Raw genomic sequence first — 19,074 nt, forward strand, 5'->3', positions numbered from 1 at the left:
GAAAAATCACAAGAGATGAAGCCAAGAAAAATAATTGAAAAATATGACTTTTCTGATATAACCCCCCTCCCCAAGACATGTTTTTAAAACTCTGCTATTAAGAGTTGCCAGGCTGATTAAGCAGACTCCAAGGTCCACACTGCTTTTTTAAGGCAGCTGGCCTCCTAATTTCACAACTGCTCCATTTTCAGACACTTCCTTAGTTCTAAGATGTTTTTGGTGATAAAACTGCCCAGTTACTCTGCTCACACAATACATTCTGACTTAGTACTAGTTTATTAAAATAGAAAATCCAAAATCAAAGGACTTCCTTTTAGGAAACAAGCATATTTTCAAAATACCAAGCTAAAGCATTGTGTCCTTGTTATCAATATTTAAAATGAACAGAATAAATACTATTGAAATGAAAACTGTTTGAGCTTTATCCAAGGAAACAAAATGGGGATATTTCAGTATACAATTTGCAGTAACGTCTGTCTTCAGAACAGGAGTGAACAGGGAGCCAAATATTACCTTCAACTCCTTTTGGTCCTGTCTCTGAACATTATATTCTGGTTCAAGACAAACACCCCAGAGCAAAACTGGCTTTAAATGTGGGGAGGCCCCTGGATGAAGATGTGGGGACACCCCTTCCAAATGCTAACTGTAATGAGTCTTCATGGGCTTTCCAGAATATGGGTTCTCCCGATGGAAGGCAGCAGCAAATTCACTTTAATCTATAGCATTTATTGGTAAGCAGACTTCTCTTTTGAGGTTCCAGGATGCACTGGGGGAATATCTCTTCAGGGTCTTAGATGAACAGTAAGACAATAGTCTTCCTATTCAGCTGCTACTGGTGATTTGTTATAACCAAGTAAAGATGGAGGAGGGGGAGAGACATGTTGGAGGGCTCAAGTTATTAGTTATTTTAAGTGCTATGAGCAATACTGCCATATGGCATGCCTAACTGGACATAAGAATTAAAATATATGCTTCAAGAATAGCACAGAAGCCCAAAACAGACTGAACACTGGTAGTATACTCCCTCAAAAAGCCAGTAGAGCCATGACCCTAAGCATTTGTTTCCAGCCCCTCTGGGTCTCTCTTCCACAAACACACACATTTTAGGGCCTTTAAATAACCTGGATGCATTTAATTTTCCTGGGCCTATTTCTGCATCAGCCATGTTGATAATAGCCAATTATTTTAAGACATCACATTTGAAGGGATTCAGGAAGCATCCTGAAGAGGAGCTATCTAGTTTAACCCTGAATATAAATGAAATCCTATGTCTAAAGCTATTCTGACAGACAAGTCAGTAAAAGGGCTGGCCAAAATAATTTGAACCTGCTCATCAATACAAAGGCCTGCACTAACTTCAAGGCTTGGGACTTCTGCTTTGAAAGCCTCCCCCATCATCTGATCCTGCACATCTGGTCCTGCATGTGCATGCAAACACTACCATGTGTGTCTGTTGTTGGAGGAGGAGGCAACAGGACAAATGATGAAATGTGCACTGCAATAATACAACCAAACTCTACTCCTTTTGTATCTGTGTTGTGGCATCATGCACACATACATAAAAGACAGAACTTGAATCATGGTATCTTGGACTGCAAATAAATTGTTGATTTGGTATCATGACATCATGATGCACATTTCATCATTCTGACAAAACGTTTGGATTCAACAGATGCTTCCACAAACTACATTTATCCCAAGTTTGCAACCCTCCAGATGATTTTACCAAGCCCAAGTCAATAACCCTATACCAAAAAAAATAAACAGCATTCTTACTTATCTGAGCATGCAGACATGCATAACAAGTACCCATTTGTGGAAGAGAAACTGATGAATACGTACTTGTTGAAGAGAAGCTGATGAAGGGGTACTCTAAGCCAACCTCTTCTGAGGACAGGTAATTTTACTAAATCTTTGCATGAGGAACAAATGGCACATTTGATCACATGGAATACACAGAGGCAGTAGAACTGCTTGCTACCAGGAGAGACACTGGCAATAAGCCAGTAGTTATTTACTGTCTCTGCTGAAAGCAAGCAAGGCTGTAAACGCAAAGGTGCAGCAACAGGCCATCTCTGGAGAGGATGTTTTGGACCTACATTAATCTTTCTGCTATTTTATCTGTGCACTAGCAGCTCTCTTACAGCATACTAGTTCTGGGGTATTCCTGGACAACAGCAGAATTGGAGGAAAGTATGATCAGGATCTACTAGCAGATTTCTGGTTGATTTGCATTTGATGCCTAAAACTTTCTGCTTTCCAAGTGTTTAAATTAGACTGGAGAAATGAAAGAAACTTTTGGGCATGGTTTTTATGCAACTCAACTGTGATCTCATTTCTAGTACAGAAAACAAGTTTCTGAATTGAGACATTGAGTCAGAGACGTCCTAAATCTTTAACGGTAAGGTAAAGTTTATTTTCTGATCTCAAGCCACTCCTTTGCACTTAAGCCCAAGGTTAAGTCAGGGACAGTGAAAAGCAAAACTAGAACCAGCAAACCTAAGTCTGCATGCCCCTAAACTACAGCACAGCTATAAGGGAGCCAAAGAAAGCATGAAATGAATTCTGCTTCATAAATGAGTCCTCATGGCTCTCCCATTGTTTCTTTTTAATCAGCATTTCTCTACAAAGAGACACCCAGCTTCTTGCATGCCGGATCACCAGAACTCAGATTCTGCCATTTCGCTGCAATGCTCAGAAGCAAACTCAGATTATGCCGTTTAATTTTCTCTCCCCATCTGTTTCAGAACTGAAGTTGATGATACTTAAATGTATAAAGTATCAGAAATGGCCCCTGTGTGTTTGAATCAGTGCTGTCATAGAAAAGAAAAGAAAAAATGCTGGAATAGGAATGCCACAGGGTAAATCAGAGCAAGGGAAGGGATTCCATAGCAGAGCAAAGCAAAGAACAGCAAAGATATACTGTACATAGAATATATGTATATCCTCAATGTAGCATCCTTAGCAAATATCGCCTCCCACTTCTAAAGTAGATTTCTGTAAAAATATGACAGTTGGAAGACAGACAAATTCTGAAATGTCAGGAAGCCAGAACTGTATTCATTAACAAGTTACTTCAGCTATACCTGCACTGCAATCTCTAAAAATACATACATCACACAACCCAAGCAGCAACAGCAGATCCTTTATTTTAATACCCCTTAAACAAAACCAAGCCACCCAAGGACAAAAGCACACGGATGTCTCCACAAGGCAAATTATTACTGTTATTAATGCAGATAAACATCCACCTTACAAGCCATTTGCTAGGTCTCAGTCTGCAAAGGCGACTCCGTGCCTTCATCTGCTCCTAGGACTGTACCGCGGTTTTTTGTTCTCCCTCTCCCACTGGGTGATTAGGGGGCTGGGGTGGGATAAGGGGCCAATCCCTTTCCCTCACCCACCTCTGTTGCTGGTCGCAGGGTCAGCATCCTGCCTGCATTTCTACTCACAATCTTGCCCCGTTCCCTCCACCCCTCCTTTGCCAATATCAACAAGGATGCCAGCACAGATGCATCCGATTGGCTGAGAAGGCAGAGGCCAGAGCTCCTGGGAAAGCTGTGCCTTGACTCTCTCTCCCACGCCGGCTATCTTGACAGCAGCAGACTTCCGACAGAAGCCCCAGCCTCAAGGGCTCTGGGACAGCATGGAAAACCGTGCCCTCAACATCTTTGCCATGCTACGTGCAAAGAAAACATTCCAACGTCAAACTGGGAAAGAGGGAAAGCAGCCCTTTAGGGCACTCCCCACACTGCCTCATAGTGTTTTTCTATGCACAGGGCAATCAGAAAAACCAAATCAGAAAAAAAGAAATAGGAACTGTCCTCATTTCTGCCATTAACAGCTAGATTCCTCACTTCTGTGCACTACCCGTAAAACCATAAACATAACTTGGTAACATATTATTTCTGGTGCATTTCATTCACTGGCCCTCAGTGACCTTTTTCAAAGTTGGTGCAGCAGCCTCAAATGAGGAAGAATGTGCACATTTGGCTGTGGACAGGCTGGCATGTCCAAAAAGGACAATATTGAGTGGCTTGTGCTGGGACCAAAACATAGGTGTTTGGTCTGGGCATGGACCCAGAAAACACATGCTTGGTTTGAACATGGATATGGTACATATGTGTCCTGGGCAGGGGTGTTCCAGGCAGGAGACAGCAGGGATAATGCAAACCCATCAGGGGTAGCATAAGCTAAGCAGAGAGAAAGGAAAGCAAAATACCGGGAAAGTCAGGAAGTCAGTCAAATGTGCTGCACTTTCAAGCATAACGACTGCTGCCAGGAAGGAACTGGGAAGACTGGGGAGAGAGGAGTTAGGCCATGTACGCCTGGTTTCTTCTCTCCACATCGGTACACTTCAGAAGAGTGCTCAAGCACACTCCCATCTCCTCCACCCAACACAGTGTGTTTGCCAAGGATGAGGGAGTCTGCTCACCTGGAGGGCACCAGGTTGGGAAACATACTTATGTAAAAGAGAAACAGGATTTAAATGTTATTTCACATATATGTAAATTCATTTCCAAAAATACAGGCACACACAACAATTAACTCTAAAAGCTTATTATCACCTGCTTATTTAAATATTTGGCTCCTTCCACCCTATTCCCCATGTTCAAGATAGATGTTATTTGAATAAGTAACTTTATTCTTTAAATAAAGAATAATTCAATCCAGGTAAAAATTAAAGATTAATCCTGGCCATCAAAAATGGCATAGGAAAGCATATGAGTATTACAGACCAGGTTTACATAGCGCGCTAAGTCCTGGTTTTGTTTTTGCCATATCTGCTGAAGAATACATAACACCTGGGTACATAAATAACACTAAGCCATAAACCATGGTTTACAAACCATAATGGCTAAATTCCTATCCCTTGCAATGTCAAAAACAAATAAAACCTCTTATGGTTAGCAGGATATGGGAACATCATAGGAAGAAAACATTTTGCAATTCCAGAAGATAGATAGGTTTTCAATAAAAAATAGAAAGTTGCACAACTGAGAGCCTGATGCTTTAATGCCTTTATCAAAATTAGAATTGCTCAGTCTTGTCACATGGATAAAATTATTAATGTTAATCATGTCAGGATACAAGTGATATCCAACCATTATGAGCTTTAGGGATGAAATCTAATAACCTGAAATACACCTAGAATAAGGATATACAACTTGGAACTCTAAAGTTTTATGACCAACTTCCAACTGCTGGCATAATTAATGGAAAGAAATGGTGTGAACTGCAGTCCAGATTATCTGGAGAATACCAGGTTGCTTATCCCTGACCTAAATGTATAAGAGCCAACTGCTTTAAATTCATCCATGTCTATTAATTCAGTATTACCCACACTGGAATAGGAGCTTCTCACTAAATTGCAATAGGTTGACAGGCCTGTTTTAGGGTTTAAAATATACTTCTTATGTGATTTCCACTTAAAAATGGGAAGAAACCATGCTGTCAGTTTTCGTCAATTGTTGTCAGACAGCGCTCCAAAGAGCATAAACAAGTGAAACTAAGAGGCCACAGGCTGCCCATCCCTAACAGAAACTAACAGTACCAAACATGTTGTATCTTTGGCTGGCTTTTAAGCACAGTTTAATCAGGAATATCTGATAAGAGTATAATCTTCCTTTCCATTAGTACCTCAGTCCCCTCTTTATGAAAGTCCCTGTAACTGGAGTACCCACTAAAAATGGATCAGGATGGTACATGAAACCATGAAGGATCTAGTTTAAAATCCTAGTTTAAGATCTCTTTCTGCACTGCATACCAAAGAACACTTTAGCAGCTTATCAAAACTCTATATCCAACATCTGTGCAATCTACACAAATGTGCAGGAACAGCAACTCTCCAAAGTCTCCTACATAGTTCCACCAACGTCTACCAGGTATCGGATTGGAGAAAGATGGTGCTGAATATGAAGGAGAATCAGCACTTGAGGAACAACAACAGCAACAACAACAACAACGATCCTTATCTCTTTCCACATACCTCTTCCATCTCAAAGGAGTCCTTCTGTTGCAGCATGAGGCTGGCAATAGATGGAATGGTTAGCGGAACACAAGCCTCTTTATCGGCCACTGAAGCTGGAGGCATCTGTATTGCCTCAATACCTTTAAGTTCAGAATTGGTTGATTCCAGAGTATCACCCATGAGACTAGAAGAGTTCATAGCAGCAATCTTTTCACGGAGTCCACCTGAATGTCCAAAAGAGTTGTTATTTTGCTGATCTTCATAAGACATAGCATAACCTTGAGCTTCCTGTTGAACGTTAGGGCCAGAAGAAAGTTCTGAAGGATCCAGAGCTCCTAGTAAGCTGGACTGGTTGCAAGGTACTTCTTCTTTTACTGTTGCCAACAAAGATGCTTTGAAGTGTTTTGGAGTTTTGGCTTCATTTTTCACTTCTGTTTCTTCACTCCCATTTTCAGATTTACCCTTCTCAGTGGCTGTACTACTGCCACTGTCCCCTGCTTGAGGGTTCCCACAGAGGTTGAGTTTAGAGAGGGTCTTCATCAAACGATTCGCTGTGTTGCTTCGTGACAAAGGAGGAGGGCTGGATGCCTCTTTACTGGAAGTTGCTGAATTCATGCTCCCAATTTTCTGCAAGGGAGTGCCAGAAACTTGGGAATACAAGGAAGAGAATGCATTGGCCACAGTAGTAAGCACTTCAATTTGTCGAAAGCGACCTGGCAAAAAGACAAAACCAAAATGACAAAAAGAACAAAGGGCAGCATTATAAAAAATGCAATATTGAAACTACAAATGAACTTGAAACTTGCGAAGTGAAAAACAGAAACACCAGCACATCAGAGTCAAAGCCAAGCCAGATTTCTGACTTCCAACTATCCTTGGCTTCTGAAATCTAATGGAATTAACTAGAATTCCATGAACTAGTTCCTTACCAGAATGTTACTTGTAATATTCCCTGAGGAAAAAAAGACAATCTTGAATTGTTTTGTCACAGGATCAGTCTTAAAAACACATCTGCCTTTTGAGTCACTCAAAGGAAAAAACATTTGTTTCATTTTTATTGTTTTAATGTTTATTAGGTACGTAAGCCACTCAGAGTCTGTATCAACCAGAGTGGCATATAAACCCAAGAAAATAATACATACCAAGTTATGCCATTGGGAAACTATTCAGATGGAGAAGAGGGGAAAAACTGAGATTCCTTCCATCACTTTCCCACCAAATAAAAGTGCCTATCTCCTTACTGAACTTTGAAATGAGTTCCACTCACTCTTCTCTGAACCTTTTCTCACATTCCAATTCCATATGCCACATATACTACTCCCACTTCATTCTGCTGTCCATGGTCAATTTTGAGTAGGATGGCATCAAAACTTTAGAGTACCCTTCCTTATTGACTCCATCATCTTTAGCTAGCATGAGGAAGTGAGATGCTGAGATTTGGGGGCTAAACTATTCCAAGGAACCCAGGCTGGGGAAAGCTGGTCAAGTCCTAGTTATATACTCACTATAATTTGAGAAACTGACTTTCCAAATTGCAGGGTAAATGGTAGAGGGATAGTTAGCTGCATTGACAGCATTCTCTTCCCAAGTGACGAGGTACAGAAAGTTTAAAACTGGAAGGACTTTGCAACAAATAACATTAGCTCTATTTATTTCTAGTTTACCATCATGAAAAATGGAAATTTTTATTTTTAAATTTATTTTTACCTTTATTTATATTATTTATTATTGTATTTTTATACTGTGTATTTTATGGTTGTTGTTTTTAATCGATTGTTGTAAACTGCCCAGAGTCCCCCGATGGGAGGAGATGGGCGAGGACAAATTAGATAAATAAATAAATAAAAGCAAGGAGATTAATCAGGCATCTTCACATTTTTCATAGCCAACATGAGAAATTATTTAGGAACATACTGAATTTTTATGCATTTATGTTTACTGAATTTGTATATTGTCCAGTAAGGAAAGAAAAACATACTTGTCAAAGCAAAATTGGGATTTTCCACTTCCATCCGTTGCAGTTGGGCATTCAGAAACACTTTGATATCAATTCCCCTTGCAAAAGATGATGAATTAAAAAACCTTGATGGAATTTTAGAAGCAATATCTGGTTCATCACGTCCAAATCCAAGATTATAGAGAACCTCTTCAGGATCCTCCTCATAAAGTTCCAGTAGTTCAGACACACTAGATTAAAACAAAAACGCAAGAATTGCACTACATATTATCCCTTTCTGGTTAAGTAGAGGTGAAATCTGTAAGACAGTTAAATTGAATACTTGGATTAAAAGATTTAGACTGTAATTTTAAGCATTTAAGGGAGATGAAAGCATTTTTTGATTTGGTGAGCTTACTTAAAAATATATTTATATATGAAGAGTTTGGCCAACTTAAGACTATGCCCCTGAATCTAATTCATAAAGCAATTAAATTGAAATATTTATTGTATACTGTCCCATAATTCTATTAATTTTAACAGGACTTACTTCTTAGTACACCTAGAAAAGGCCATGCTGTTAATTCAGTTTGGAGAGTAATAAGCAAGAGAATTTACCTAGAAGAATGTTTAAATCTGTATGATTTCAATCAACAATTATATATAGGGGCAGGCTGTCATACATCCCAATCTTGTTCAAACTTCCTTGAAAGCAAAGCCCTACTCATAAACTTCTAGTTCAACTACATAGTTGTGAGAAGGCAGACAGCTAGACTTTGCTTGTTCACCTAGTCTTCTCTATCATAACTGCGTTGCTCTCCATGTGTTGGAAAGCAGTAAGAAGTGTTCTATACTCAGACAGTAAACTCACTGCATCATTTGGAATCCTGTAAGATCTGGATTCCAAGGGGCAACCAAAATGCTTTGAAGAATATGTAGCACCTCATCCTTTTCAGTTATTTCTTGAATACAAAGCACTGATGGCCTGAACCAAGCTAGGGCTCTCATGTGCAGGTTGGAGGCACTCAACCAATCTCCCCAGCCACCTCCCTTTTCAAAATACTTAATACAGACTGACTTGAGCTCATGTGGGTTTATTCTGTAAAAAAGAGCCTGCACAGCCGGAATAAGGAGCTTTTTCTTTTAAAAGGAAAGGGAGGGGAGATTAGGCTCCAAACATCCTGCACGCATTGGCCTTAATCCAGCACTGCTGCAATAAAAACAATATGAGAAATGACGTGTAATATCATGCACTTTATACGCCACTTGATTTGCTCCCAAACTGTATTTGAAGACTTTACAGATATAGTAGGTAACCTACTAAAAACCTTTGCCCTCCAATGCATGGAGGCCAATGGGTCAGCAACAGAAATGCAGAATGAACCACACAGACCCGCTCTCTCCCTTACAGAAGGTAGTCTCCTTTGAGCTGAGCTCAACTGATGACTGCACAAACATATCTGTGAAGAGTTCCTTTTGTAATGCAGGAGTGGTTTCCACTGCCATCTTTCAAAATGTTTTCAATTTCCTATTAGTCTCTCTTCCAAATATGAATCTTACCTTTCTTAGCTTTCTGAGGTCAGCTAAGAACAACTAGGTGCTATCAGCTGCATTAGGAATTCCTTCAAGTGAAACTGCTTCCAAGCACATTTCACCTACTCTAGTCATAGTACAAAAGTATGCCAATGATCTATCAAATTCTTCATAGATTAAGGAGCAGAACATTAGAAGTTCCAACTCCCAGCAGTGTTTCCAGCTCAGCCTGCCATCCTGGCAAGAAAGGAAGAGAGAAATCAGGGAGGAAATGTTTAGCTGCATTTCTCTCCTCCCTCTGCTCTGTCATGAGCCTGAGAGTAGAAGACTAAGTATAGAATTCAACAGGGAGATGAGTGGATACCAAAAAGTCTGAGAACTAAACTCCGTTCAGAGAACACAAGATCTGCAGACTAGACTGGGAAATTAAAGAAATACCACCAGAAGGCAGCAATGGTAAACCACTTTACAATGTTGCCAAAAAAACTACATGGATATGTCCATGACATCACCAGGAATCAAGTTCAGCTCAAAGGAGACTTTTGAAGAACACAGCATGGAACTATTCCTGTGGATTTCCTTTACTTCCTGTGGAGTTTTTTTCCCCCTTAAATTCCATTGGCAGCAAAGGAATTTTAAAACTCCTGCAGATATAGCAGTGTATGTGTAAATTTCAGGAAACAAGAAGTCTATGGGAAAGGAGTCTATTTCTCTCACAGTGGTCTTAGTCCAGATACATCTCATGGTATACTTATTCTAGACTCCAGAAACTGGAAGGCAGAACAGTTTCCACCACCAGAATTCAAGAGATTCAACTTCCATCCCTGGCTAATCCCATTCAATTTAAATGCAAAACATATACAAATAAGACAGATAAATGAACACACACAGCTGCCATAACACAAAACACGCCAAAAGATCATGAAACTCCAAAGGTGGCGATTTTTAAGCATATGGCCAAAAGAGATATCATCAAGCTGCAGACAAGTGGGTCTCTGATAAAAATGCACAAAATGTGTTTTTTTCCCCAGAAGAAAAGAAGAGGTGGAATAAAAACTGCCACTGACCCCTTATCCCACACAATCATCCTTTGCTTACCTAGAAACAGTTGCACTGCTTTTTCCTGAGCCAGTGGAATTCATACTCCTTCCCCTCTGATGAAACTGAAGTCTCTTGTCCTTTGCCAACATACTGTTACTGACAACACAAAGGGAATCCATCATTACAAGGGTGGAGAGCTTGCCTGTTTCTTTAAGAATAAATGCCAAATATCCAAGATTCTACTGCTCTTTTTCTTAAAATCACTTTGGTTACAATGCACAGCAGCAGCTTTCCACTGAGAGCCTCATGATCCCTTCCAAACCCCAAAACTGTTTCCTTTGAAAAAAGCACCCCGCCTAGTTCAATTTACCACATCCAGAGAGCTGCACTGAACTTCTGCTTTTTTTGATCTCACAAAAAATTTTAGTTTGAAAGAAATTAAATGTACAAGCACAAAAAGGAATGGCAATTTAACAGTGTCACTTATTTTGTCAGCTGAAGAACAGAACTTTTTCCTTCCAGATGTTTTGGACTTGTACTTGCTAAAGCACTAAAGTGAGAAACGACTGTGGACCAGATCAGTCAGTTATTAGCCTGATGAAGAGCAGTGTTGCAGAAGGCAAACAATAAACAAAACAAAAAACAACACGAGTATTGTGGGGTTCAGACATGTAAGTAGAGCCAGAACTTTCTGTTTCTGGACGGGGGAGGGAATTCAGGAGAGGAAGTATTTTCCCCCCCTTTAATTGCATCAAATTTATTTTAAACTAACACTACAGCTTCTTTTCAAAACGTGTGACATTACATTTAGCAGTGCAGTTTGAGGAGCTTTGAGGGCCACCCACAAAGATTTCAGAGACTGTAAGTTACTCATCTCTGGTTGGTAAGCAAATTATGCAGCTGAATTATAATCAAATGACAGGTAAATGTACTTGATTGAAATTAATTGATTTTTTTAAATATTTCTATATAATATGGAAACACAATATGCTGTACTCTGCCTTCTCCCAATTGCTGGAACTGCACAGAATTTTTATTAGTACTTCCAGTAACTAATGCAATGGTGATACAGCTGTTAGACTCCATCACTATTCACCAGATCCTGGAGAGAGGTTTTACAAAGGTACCATAATGGTCAGTGGAAGCTCCATTCATCAGTTGGGGATCTGCATCATGGTTATGGTGGGTGGAAAGTGGACCATCTCACTCAAAATTAAAGAAAAAACCAAGACTAACTTAATGCAGCTTATTGGGAAGAAAAAGAAAAGCTCCTCACAGCTGTGTCTCATCAGCTTATATGCTTGATGACAAACCATTGAAAAGAACCATATTCATATACCGAGATTAACTTCATGTCAGACATTACTCCAAAGCAAAAAGTTTAATTTTTTACCAGATTTCCATTTGTTCAATGCTTTGATGCAGTTGATTAGCTGAAGGAGGGAGAAAAAAAGGAAGGAGAGAATGAATATTCATCTATACATACAAATTACAGAAACAAAAATAATTTGTAAGCATTAACAGAAATAACAAGCAATTCAATCGCTTTTATTTTATAAATGATATTTTGAATGCATGCTGCATAGCATGTACCTGCTAATTGTTTTTTACAATGGATTGTTGGATAAATCACAAAGGATGGGTTTACACAAGATCCACAGCCAAACTCAAATAAATGGCACTGAGACCCTAGTGCACTGGACGAACTATCTATACAAATGAGGCTAGAAGAAATGTGTGAGCAACTGGTGATCCTCTTTCCTGCTGGGTCTGAGAAAATGATCCAACATTAGTATTTCTAGCAAGTCCCTTGCATGAATATTTATTTTGCATAAGGCAGGGAAAGCACACAGGGAATTCTTTCTGTTCCTTTACCACCAGTGGCCAAAGGAGGCATTTGTATTTTTCTCTGCAGAAAATGTATCTCCCTACATTTGTGTTTTTGCTCTCTCCCTATGTCGCATCTCTTTGTTTATGCTTATATATGTACTGGGAAGCACAGGGCAGAATGGATACACTCAGCTCTGGATTACACAATCAGGGTGGGTGGGTGGGTGGGTGGGAAGGAGGAGGGTGTTAGAATAGAGCACTCAGCATCATTCTAGGCTGCTGCCCAAAGGGATGCACTGGGGGTTTTTTCCTCTACATTCCCCAGCTTGATCCAGCCTGTTTGTCAACTCCCTTTCTTTTGCTGTCTTCTTTCCAAAGACTAAGTTTGGTCCCACTGTGTTCAGTTTTCAGAGTTATTCTGCTGACAGAGAGTCCCAAGCCCCGCTACATAATTTCTTTCCAACATTCTGTTGGGTTGAAAATAAGATAATAGTGGTACAGGATTTCTGTTATATGATCAACACAATCAAAGCTTGGTGTTCTTAGCCTACATTTAAAACGTATCACCTTAATTCCATCAGGACTCTGCAATCAAAACTAGGAGCATCCTCTCAATACCAAAAAAAAATGTTTATAAACAAAGGCTCAATAAATGAAAACACTTATTTTAACTCAAGAAGAAATGCAAGGAAGGTGGCATACTTATAAACATTTAGGACTTACCACAGCAGATGTAATTTGGTTAAAAAATACTGCAAACACACAAAAAAATGTGTTTGCCAGTGACAATAGTGAAACAGAAAAGTCTCGGGTAATACCAATTATTCCACTTTCCAAGTATCTGAAAAGCTAGTTTTAATACATATCTGATTCCAAGTCAGAAGTGGTTTAATGCAAGAAGAGGCCAGAAGATAAAGCTTCAGCATGGCTCAGTACGAACCATGAACATTTCACCATATCCTGGCATCTAATTCTCGGAATCTTTCTGTGCACTCCACACAATTAATTATGAACAGAAATCAAATAAACCCTAACTAATAAAATGAAAATAACTGTTTTACAATAAACAAAGAAACTTTAATCCAAGTTTATTGTGAGAAATCTTATGCCAATATACTTTGATTTGGAGTTTATAAATCCCATAAAAGGAAGGGAGGTTTTTTTTAACCATTCTAGAAAATGTTAACAACAAAACCTTCAAAATTCTTCTGAATAATCTGATCCCATTACTGTGATGGCGTAAGTTCAAATTAATACCAGACAGAAATACCTGATATAAAACCATTCTTAAATATTTCAGAATAGCTGGCAGGCTGAGAACAGTCCCTTCAATGTTTAATATTCCAAAGCAGCCTTTCCCAACTTAATGTCCCCTTGATGTGCTGAGATTCCAACTCCCAGAATTCCCCATCCCATTTTTCTAGCTCTGAATATCATGACTGGGGAATTCTGTAGTCCCAATGCACACAGAAGGTCCTAGGCAGAGTGAAGGTTGTTCTGGAGCACACAACATTTGACTGCTAATCCAGGCCTGTCAGCCAGATACTTCCTGTCTACTCTTGCCATCCCAGGCCAAGACACCACCCACTTTGCTAACTGCATTGCTGCTTACCTACACTATTGGTTAATAGCAATTAATACTCAACAGCTCACACAACCATGGAAGTTGTCTTATAAAGGAAACTAAGAACAATTGTTATTGTCTCACAACCATGCAAATGCTTTCTCATTCTCCCCTCTGTGCTGGCAAAGAAGTCAGAGTGAGGCTAGGATAGGTGAATGGAGTCAGGAGCTGTTAGACTTTGAAACAACAATCTGTGGTTGACTCCTGTTGTTCAGGCTTGAAACACTGAGCAACTTGGTCTCCCTGAGTATCATTTCATCCTTCTATAATATGTAATATCTGTCCTGGTCTGCACTAGTGGGCTGTTATACAGGAAACAATAATGCAGTTGCTGGACCAAACGTTTAGCTAGGTTATATCCTGATTGTCTATTAAACAAAATTCAAATAGGTCATATCATATCAACACAAATGGGGCATAAATGATTCTAGGTTCAATACCCAGAACCTTAAAGGTCTGTTGTTTAAAACAAACAAATCACACAGCAGATGAAGAGAAAGCCCACATATTTTAACAAAATAAGTAACTGATCTGAAAAAAAATTATTATTTTTACAGCAGTATCTCTGGCTCCAAGAACAATATGCATAATATTTTGGTTAAAAAGTGACAGAAACAGAGGGGTGAAATTTCAAGGAAGTTGTAATGTCTCACTGAAACACAATTTTTCATGCATACACTTGTCTCATTTTGAAAACTGAAGAAGATTTGCAGATGCACCATTATTACATTTTATTGAAAGAAGATGATTTCTGACACATTTTTTCCAAGGATCTCTTCCTACTTTTTTTACAGTAGCTTACATGCTTCAATCAGAATAAAAATATATTGTTCTGTTGTAGAAAAACAGACCAGTTTTACTTTTTTTAAAAAAAGCATATGCTTAATGCCATACCCACCTTCTGCTCCCAGAGATAAATCATCTTCAAAACTTCCTCCATTCCTCACCAGCATGCCTAAAAAAGGTATCAGTTTGACAAAATCAAAATCTATTGTTACGGTTATTTTTCAGCAACATGGACTTCTCCACTTCTTTCCCTATCACAACAGCCCTGTGAAATGCTGACTGACCCAAAGTTATGTTAACATTCCATAGCTGAAAATGGGCTTAAAACTGGCCCTGGCTCCAATCCCACACTTCAACCACCACATAACACTAGCACATTGTACAAAGCTGTAGTGAAGTTTGGACCAGTCTAATACGCCTCGAACTGTTAGTACTGGCAGTTCTGAACAAAAACGACTAACCTTACAAGGCGTAAAGAGAAAAAGAAAAGAAAACTTCCAAAGATACTGTCAAGCTAAAAGGGAAAAAAGAGCCATTTCATATCCACCAATGCCACATACCTTCGTACTTCTGTGTCACATGTAACATGGCACCAAGCTTACATTTTGAAACTGCTTACCAAAAGTTTCAAGCCTAAGTATTACCCAGGAACAAACATGCCCTTTCATCCCCGGAAAATGAAATGAAAGAACTCCAGCTACTGCAAGGGCTTCTTCCCTGCCCTGTCACTACCTGCACATTCTTGTCGTACTTTGAACTTTTGCGTTCTGGTTTGTGCAGGTGGTAACTTTTCAGGTGTGGCGAGTTCAGTCAGAGCCAGCCAAGAGTGTTGACCTACTTCTCAGCATGCCTCCCTCTCGCCCTCTCAGACAAACAGACATACCTACACATGGTTCTCACTTGGCTTTATCACTAGGGAGACATGAATACCGTAAGTACTTAACCCCGAACGTCCCACTCCTATTCAGAAACAATGGTGGGGGAGGGGAGACACAACGCTCTTTCTGCAACATCCAAACAGCTTTAATTCAAACTGCATTTTGGGGAGTTATTATTCTTGTACTTTCTGTCTAACAAGCAAGAAGGCAGAGAAACTCAGAAAGTGCCAGACTTTTACCTTTTAACGTTGGGTTGCTCTGCTCATCCAAGGAAGCTCCCAATGGCGTTCTAAAACCACAAAAGAGATTAAAATGTGCATGACTCCTTTAAAACTTGCTTCTTCACATCCTTCCTTAAAAAGCAGTTTTTCACATCCGCCACCTCCTCTTCCTGAAAGTGTGCATGCACGCGCACATACAACTTACAAAGTCTGCTCTGAGAAAACAGAGTGTCCATACAGATACTAGTTGCAAAAGCCAATTAAGCGATGCCTGCTCTGGTACAAGAAGTGAACTCTGTTGGACCTTACTTCCAAACAAGCATGAGCAAGATTGCACAAGCTGCCTTACGTGTGGGCTAGCACGACAACGTGAAGGTGAAGAATTAGTCATTTTTTAAAAATGCCTTAATTTTTCACAGACAAAATACATGTAATTGAAAATTCTTTCATATTTTAAAACACTTTTCTGCCATGTTCCTATGTCCAGTTCAGAAAGAATGGACAAAATGAGCACACTTCAGGTGCTAAAGGATGGGCACACTCACCCACACAGCCCTATGTGGCTACAATTAGAAAAAGTTTTTTTTGCCATTTTATTCTTCTTAAGTTCAATTTAGACAGCAATTGTAAACCACCTTATTGAAGAACATGCATCTCCTGAGTTTATTTCTGAGCAAACATATACAGAGGATCACAGTATTGTACTATGAACACTTCGTAGGCTTGCCAGCAGCCAAATCAATGTGCATGAAGTTTCTAAAAGTCACTAAAGCAGTAAGACAGATGTGACCACTGAAGATAAGATAGCCTGCTCATCTGTTCACCCACTCACCCCTCCACAACCATGGCCAGCAGACTTTATTTTTCCAAACAGTGAAGGCAGGGGAGGAAACTTTGGAACCCACTGGCCCAGGGAGCCATGAGTTCCCCCTTGTCCCACTCTTTGCCCCATGCTTTCAATATTTACAACATTGAACCGGGTCACAAGGAGCCCCAATAGGAGCTGTAAGAAGGAAGGAAGGAAGGAAGGAAGGAAGGAAGGAAGGAAGGAAGGAAGGAAGGAAGGAAGGAAGGAAGGAAGGAAGGAAGGAAGGAAAGGAGATGGAGCTGTATCACCTCCTCTTCCTTCAGTGCTACTCCCAAATCAATCATAGCAGCACCACTGCGGCCAGCCTGCTCTTCCTCCTTTCCTCAGCCAGGGAATGCATATTTCCCAGTGACTAAAGAGGTGATGGAAGTCCCTTGTAGCGCTTGGGCCCGCTACTGTAGAAGGAAAGAAGCAGCCATCCTTCTTCCTCCTTTCCGTCTACCCTCAGCGCTGAAGAGTGGGATGGGGGTCCAGTGCCTGAGCTCTTTCACCACTGGGAGACCCATCTGAAAATTCTGTCTTGTGCCCCAACAACTCTATCCATATGTTGGCTTTTGTGCCACAATGTATATTGGGAGGAACAGGTACAACAGCTATGTCCCATCTGTTGCCTTCTGGCAGCTTTTGAAGAAGAGGTCTTATTTCCACACAACAGTTGATAACTCTAGTCCTTCAATAACACTGCTAACTAAGGAAAACAGAAAACCAGCTCAGCCCAGCCTACTCTAATCCCATCAACAGACACTTGCTGCACAGAATTTAGCAGATGGGTCTGTTTACTTCTGTGTTGTGAAAAGTTTCACCTGCTGGTATGGAGAAATCAACAGGTGAACGTATTTACAGCACCCAGGCAAATGAGGCCAACTCTCACCATCTGCACACTAAGCTGCCTATAAGGACAGAGATACAGCAGCCAGTGGAACAGTTGGCAACTCAGCTCTTCGTGGAAAAAGACCCACCAAATCACCTTGGGTTTGTTTTTACATACATACACACTAAATCCTTTAGTGTGGAACATCATACAAGTCAAAACATTTTTTAGGTCTCTATCTAAGGATTGTTATTTAATTATTACTATGAATAATTAAATCACAGATTAATTTACTACCCCACTTGGTAGACTATTTAGGCTGCAATCCTACATACACTTACCTAGAAGGAAACCCTTGAGTAGACACATAAGACTGTCACCATAGAGCAGGGATTCTCAGCCAGGGTTCCATGGAACCCCAAGGTTCTGTGAGAGGTCACTAGGGGTTCTCCTGGGAGATCATGACTTATTTAAAAAATTATTTCAAATTCGGGCAAGACCACTGTTAATGTATATACACAGGCCTACACATAAAACAAATATAATAATTTTGTAACTTCTGGCCTATATTTGAGCCCGAATGTGCAGGGGTTCCCCGAGGCCTGAAAAATATCTCAAGGGTTCTTCCAGGGTCAATAGGTTGAGAATGGCTGCCATAGAGACACTAACAGCTGTTTATCTATTTTCCCCAAAGATCACAGCCATTCCATGCAGTTATTTCTTAGGTCACACAATCAAACTGGTCAGGCAGCTGATGAGATAACTTTCCCAGCCAAAGTTAGTAAGCCCAGGGGAAGCATGGGGGAGTAACCACAGATCACCTTCCCAACTCCTGATGTTCTAGTAGCACTGTCACAATAAAAGTGGAATGGCACGGAAGCAGTTCCCCAGTTTTGAATTACGTTTCTCTTGAGTTTTGCCAAGTTTGGAATAAAATAGATGCAATAGTGGTCATACAGTAACAGCATTTTTGCTAATATGTAGATGGCCATGTTTTTTTCTCTATTCTTTATATGTGTTTCTCTAAAGCAAGAGAGAAACGTAAGTCACTTTGACCTTTCTTTTAAGTGGGAGTAAGCCAATGATTATCTCATAATTCTATGTCTAACCTAAGGCCAATGGCATCTAGCTTGAATCAGTACCTAAATGTACCTAGCTACACTACCCAACACTTTTTAAAATGTCCGCATCCTTTCTCTTATCCCCTGCTTTGCATAATATTCAGCTTGATGAGTTTTGAGAATTCAAAAGTTGCTTGCTACTCTGTGTATAAAATACTTCACAATCAATTGTTGAAGATTTGTTATCTTCTTAGGACCAGCATGGACAACTTTGCTTTTTTTAGACTGAGTCTTTTGTTTTCAGCTTATTTCTGATTCATAGCCTTCACCTGTAGCTGAAGTAAATAGTACAACCATCACTGACAAATCAAATCAAATCAAATCAAATCCTTTATTAGAGGTCAGCAACCCGGACTAAATAAAACCTACAGAGAGTATAGAGCCACAAAACAGAACGTACAAGATAAAATAGAGCATACAAGACAAAAAAATTACAAACATGCTTGCACTGTTT

General features: G+C 39.9%; 1 protein-coding gene across 2 annotated transcripts in view; it reads right to left on the bottom strand.

The window, feature by feature from the left end:
* The window catches only part of ITPRID2 (ITPR interacting domain containing 2), a 74,018-nt gene that overhangs the window by 37,604 nt on the left and 17,340 nt on the right, over nucleotides 1-19,074 (bottom strand). Inside the window, exons 3-8 of one of the 2 annotated variants that reach the window (XM_063318106.1) lie at nucleotides 15,839-15,888; nucleotides 14,834-14,890; nucleotides 11,875-11,914; nucleotides 10,539-10,637; nucleotides 7,950-8,158; nucleotides 5,990-6,684 (exon numbers count right to left, since the gene is read on the bottom strand). In XM_063318106.1, coding sequence (XP_063174176.1) covers nucleotides 5,990-6,684; nucleotides 7,950-8,158; nucleotides 10,539-10,637; nucleotides 11,875-11,914; nucleotides 14,834-14,890; nucleotides 15,839-15,888 — 1,150 coding nt within the window. The remainder of the gene's footprint in view (nucleotides 1-5,989; nucleotides 6,685-7,949; nucleotides 8,159-10,538; nucleotides 10,638-11,874; nucleotides 11,915-14,833; nucleotides 14,891-15,838; nucleotides 15,889-19,074) is intronic. The other variant, XM_063318107.1, reaches the window with a different exon arrangement.

This window comes from Candoia aspera, chromosome 1, assembly GCF_035149785.1.
Source record: "Candoia aspera isolate rCanAsp1 chromosome 1, rCanAsp1.hap2, whole genome shotgun sequence".
Classification (NCBI taxonomy): Eukaryota; Metazoa; Chordata; class Lepidosauria; order Squamata; family Boidae; genus Candoia; species Candoia aspera.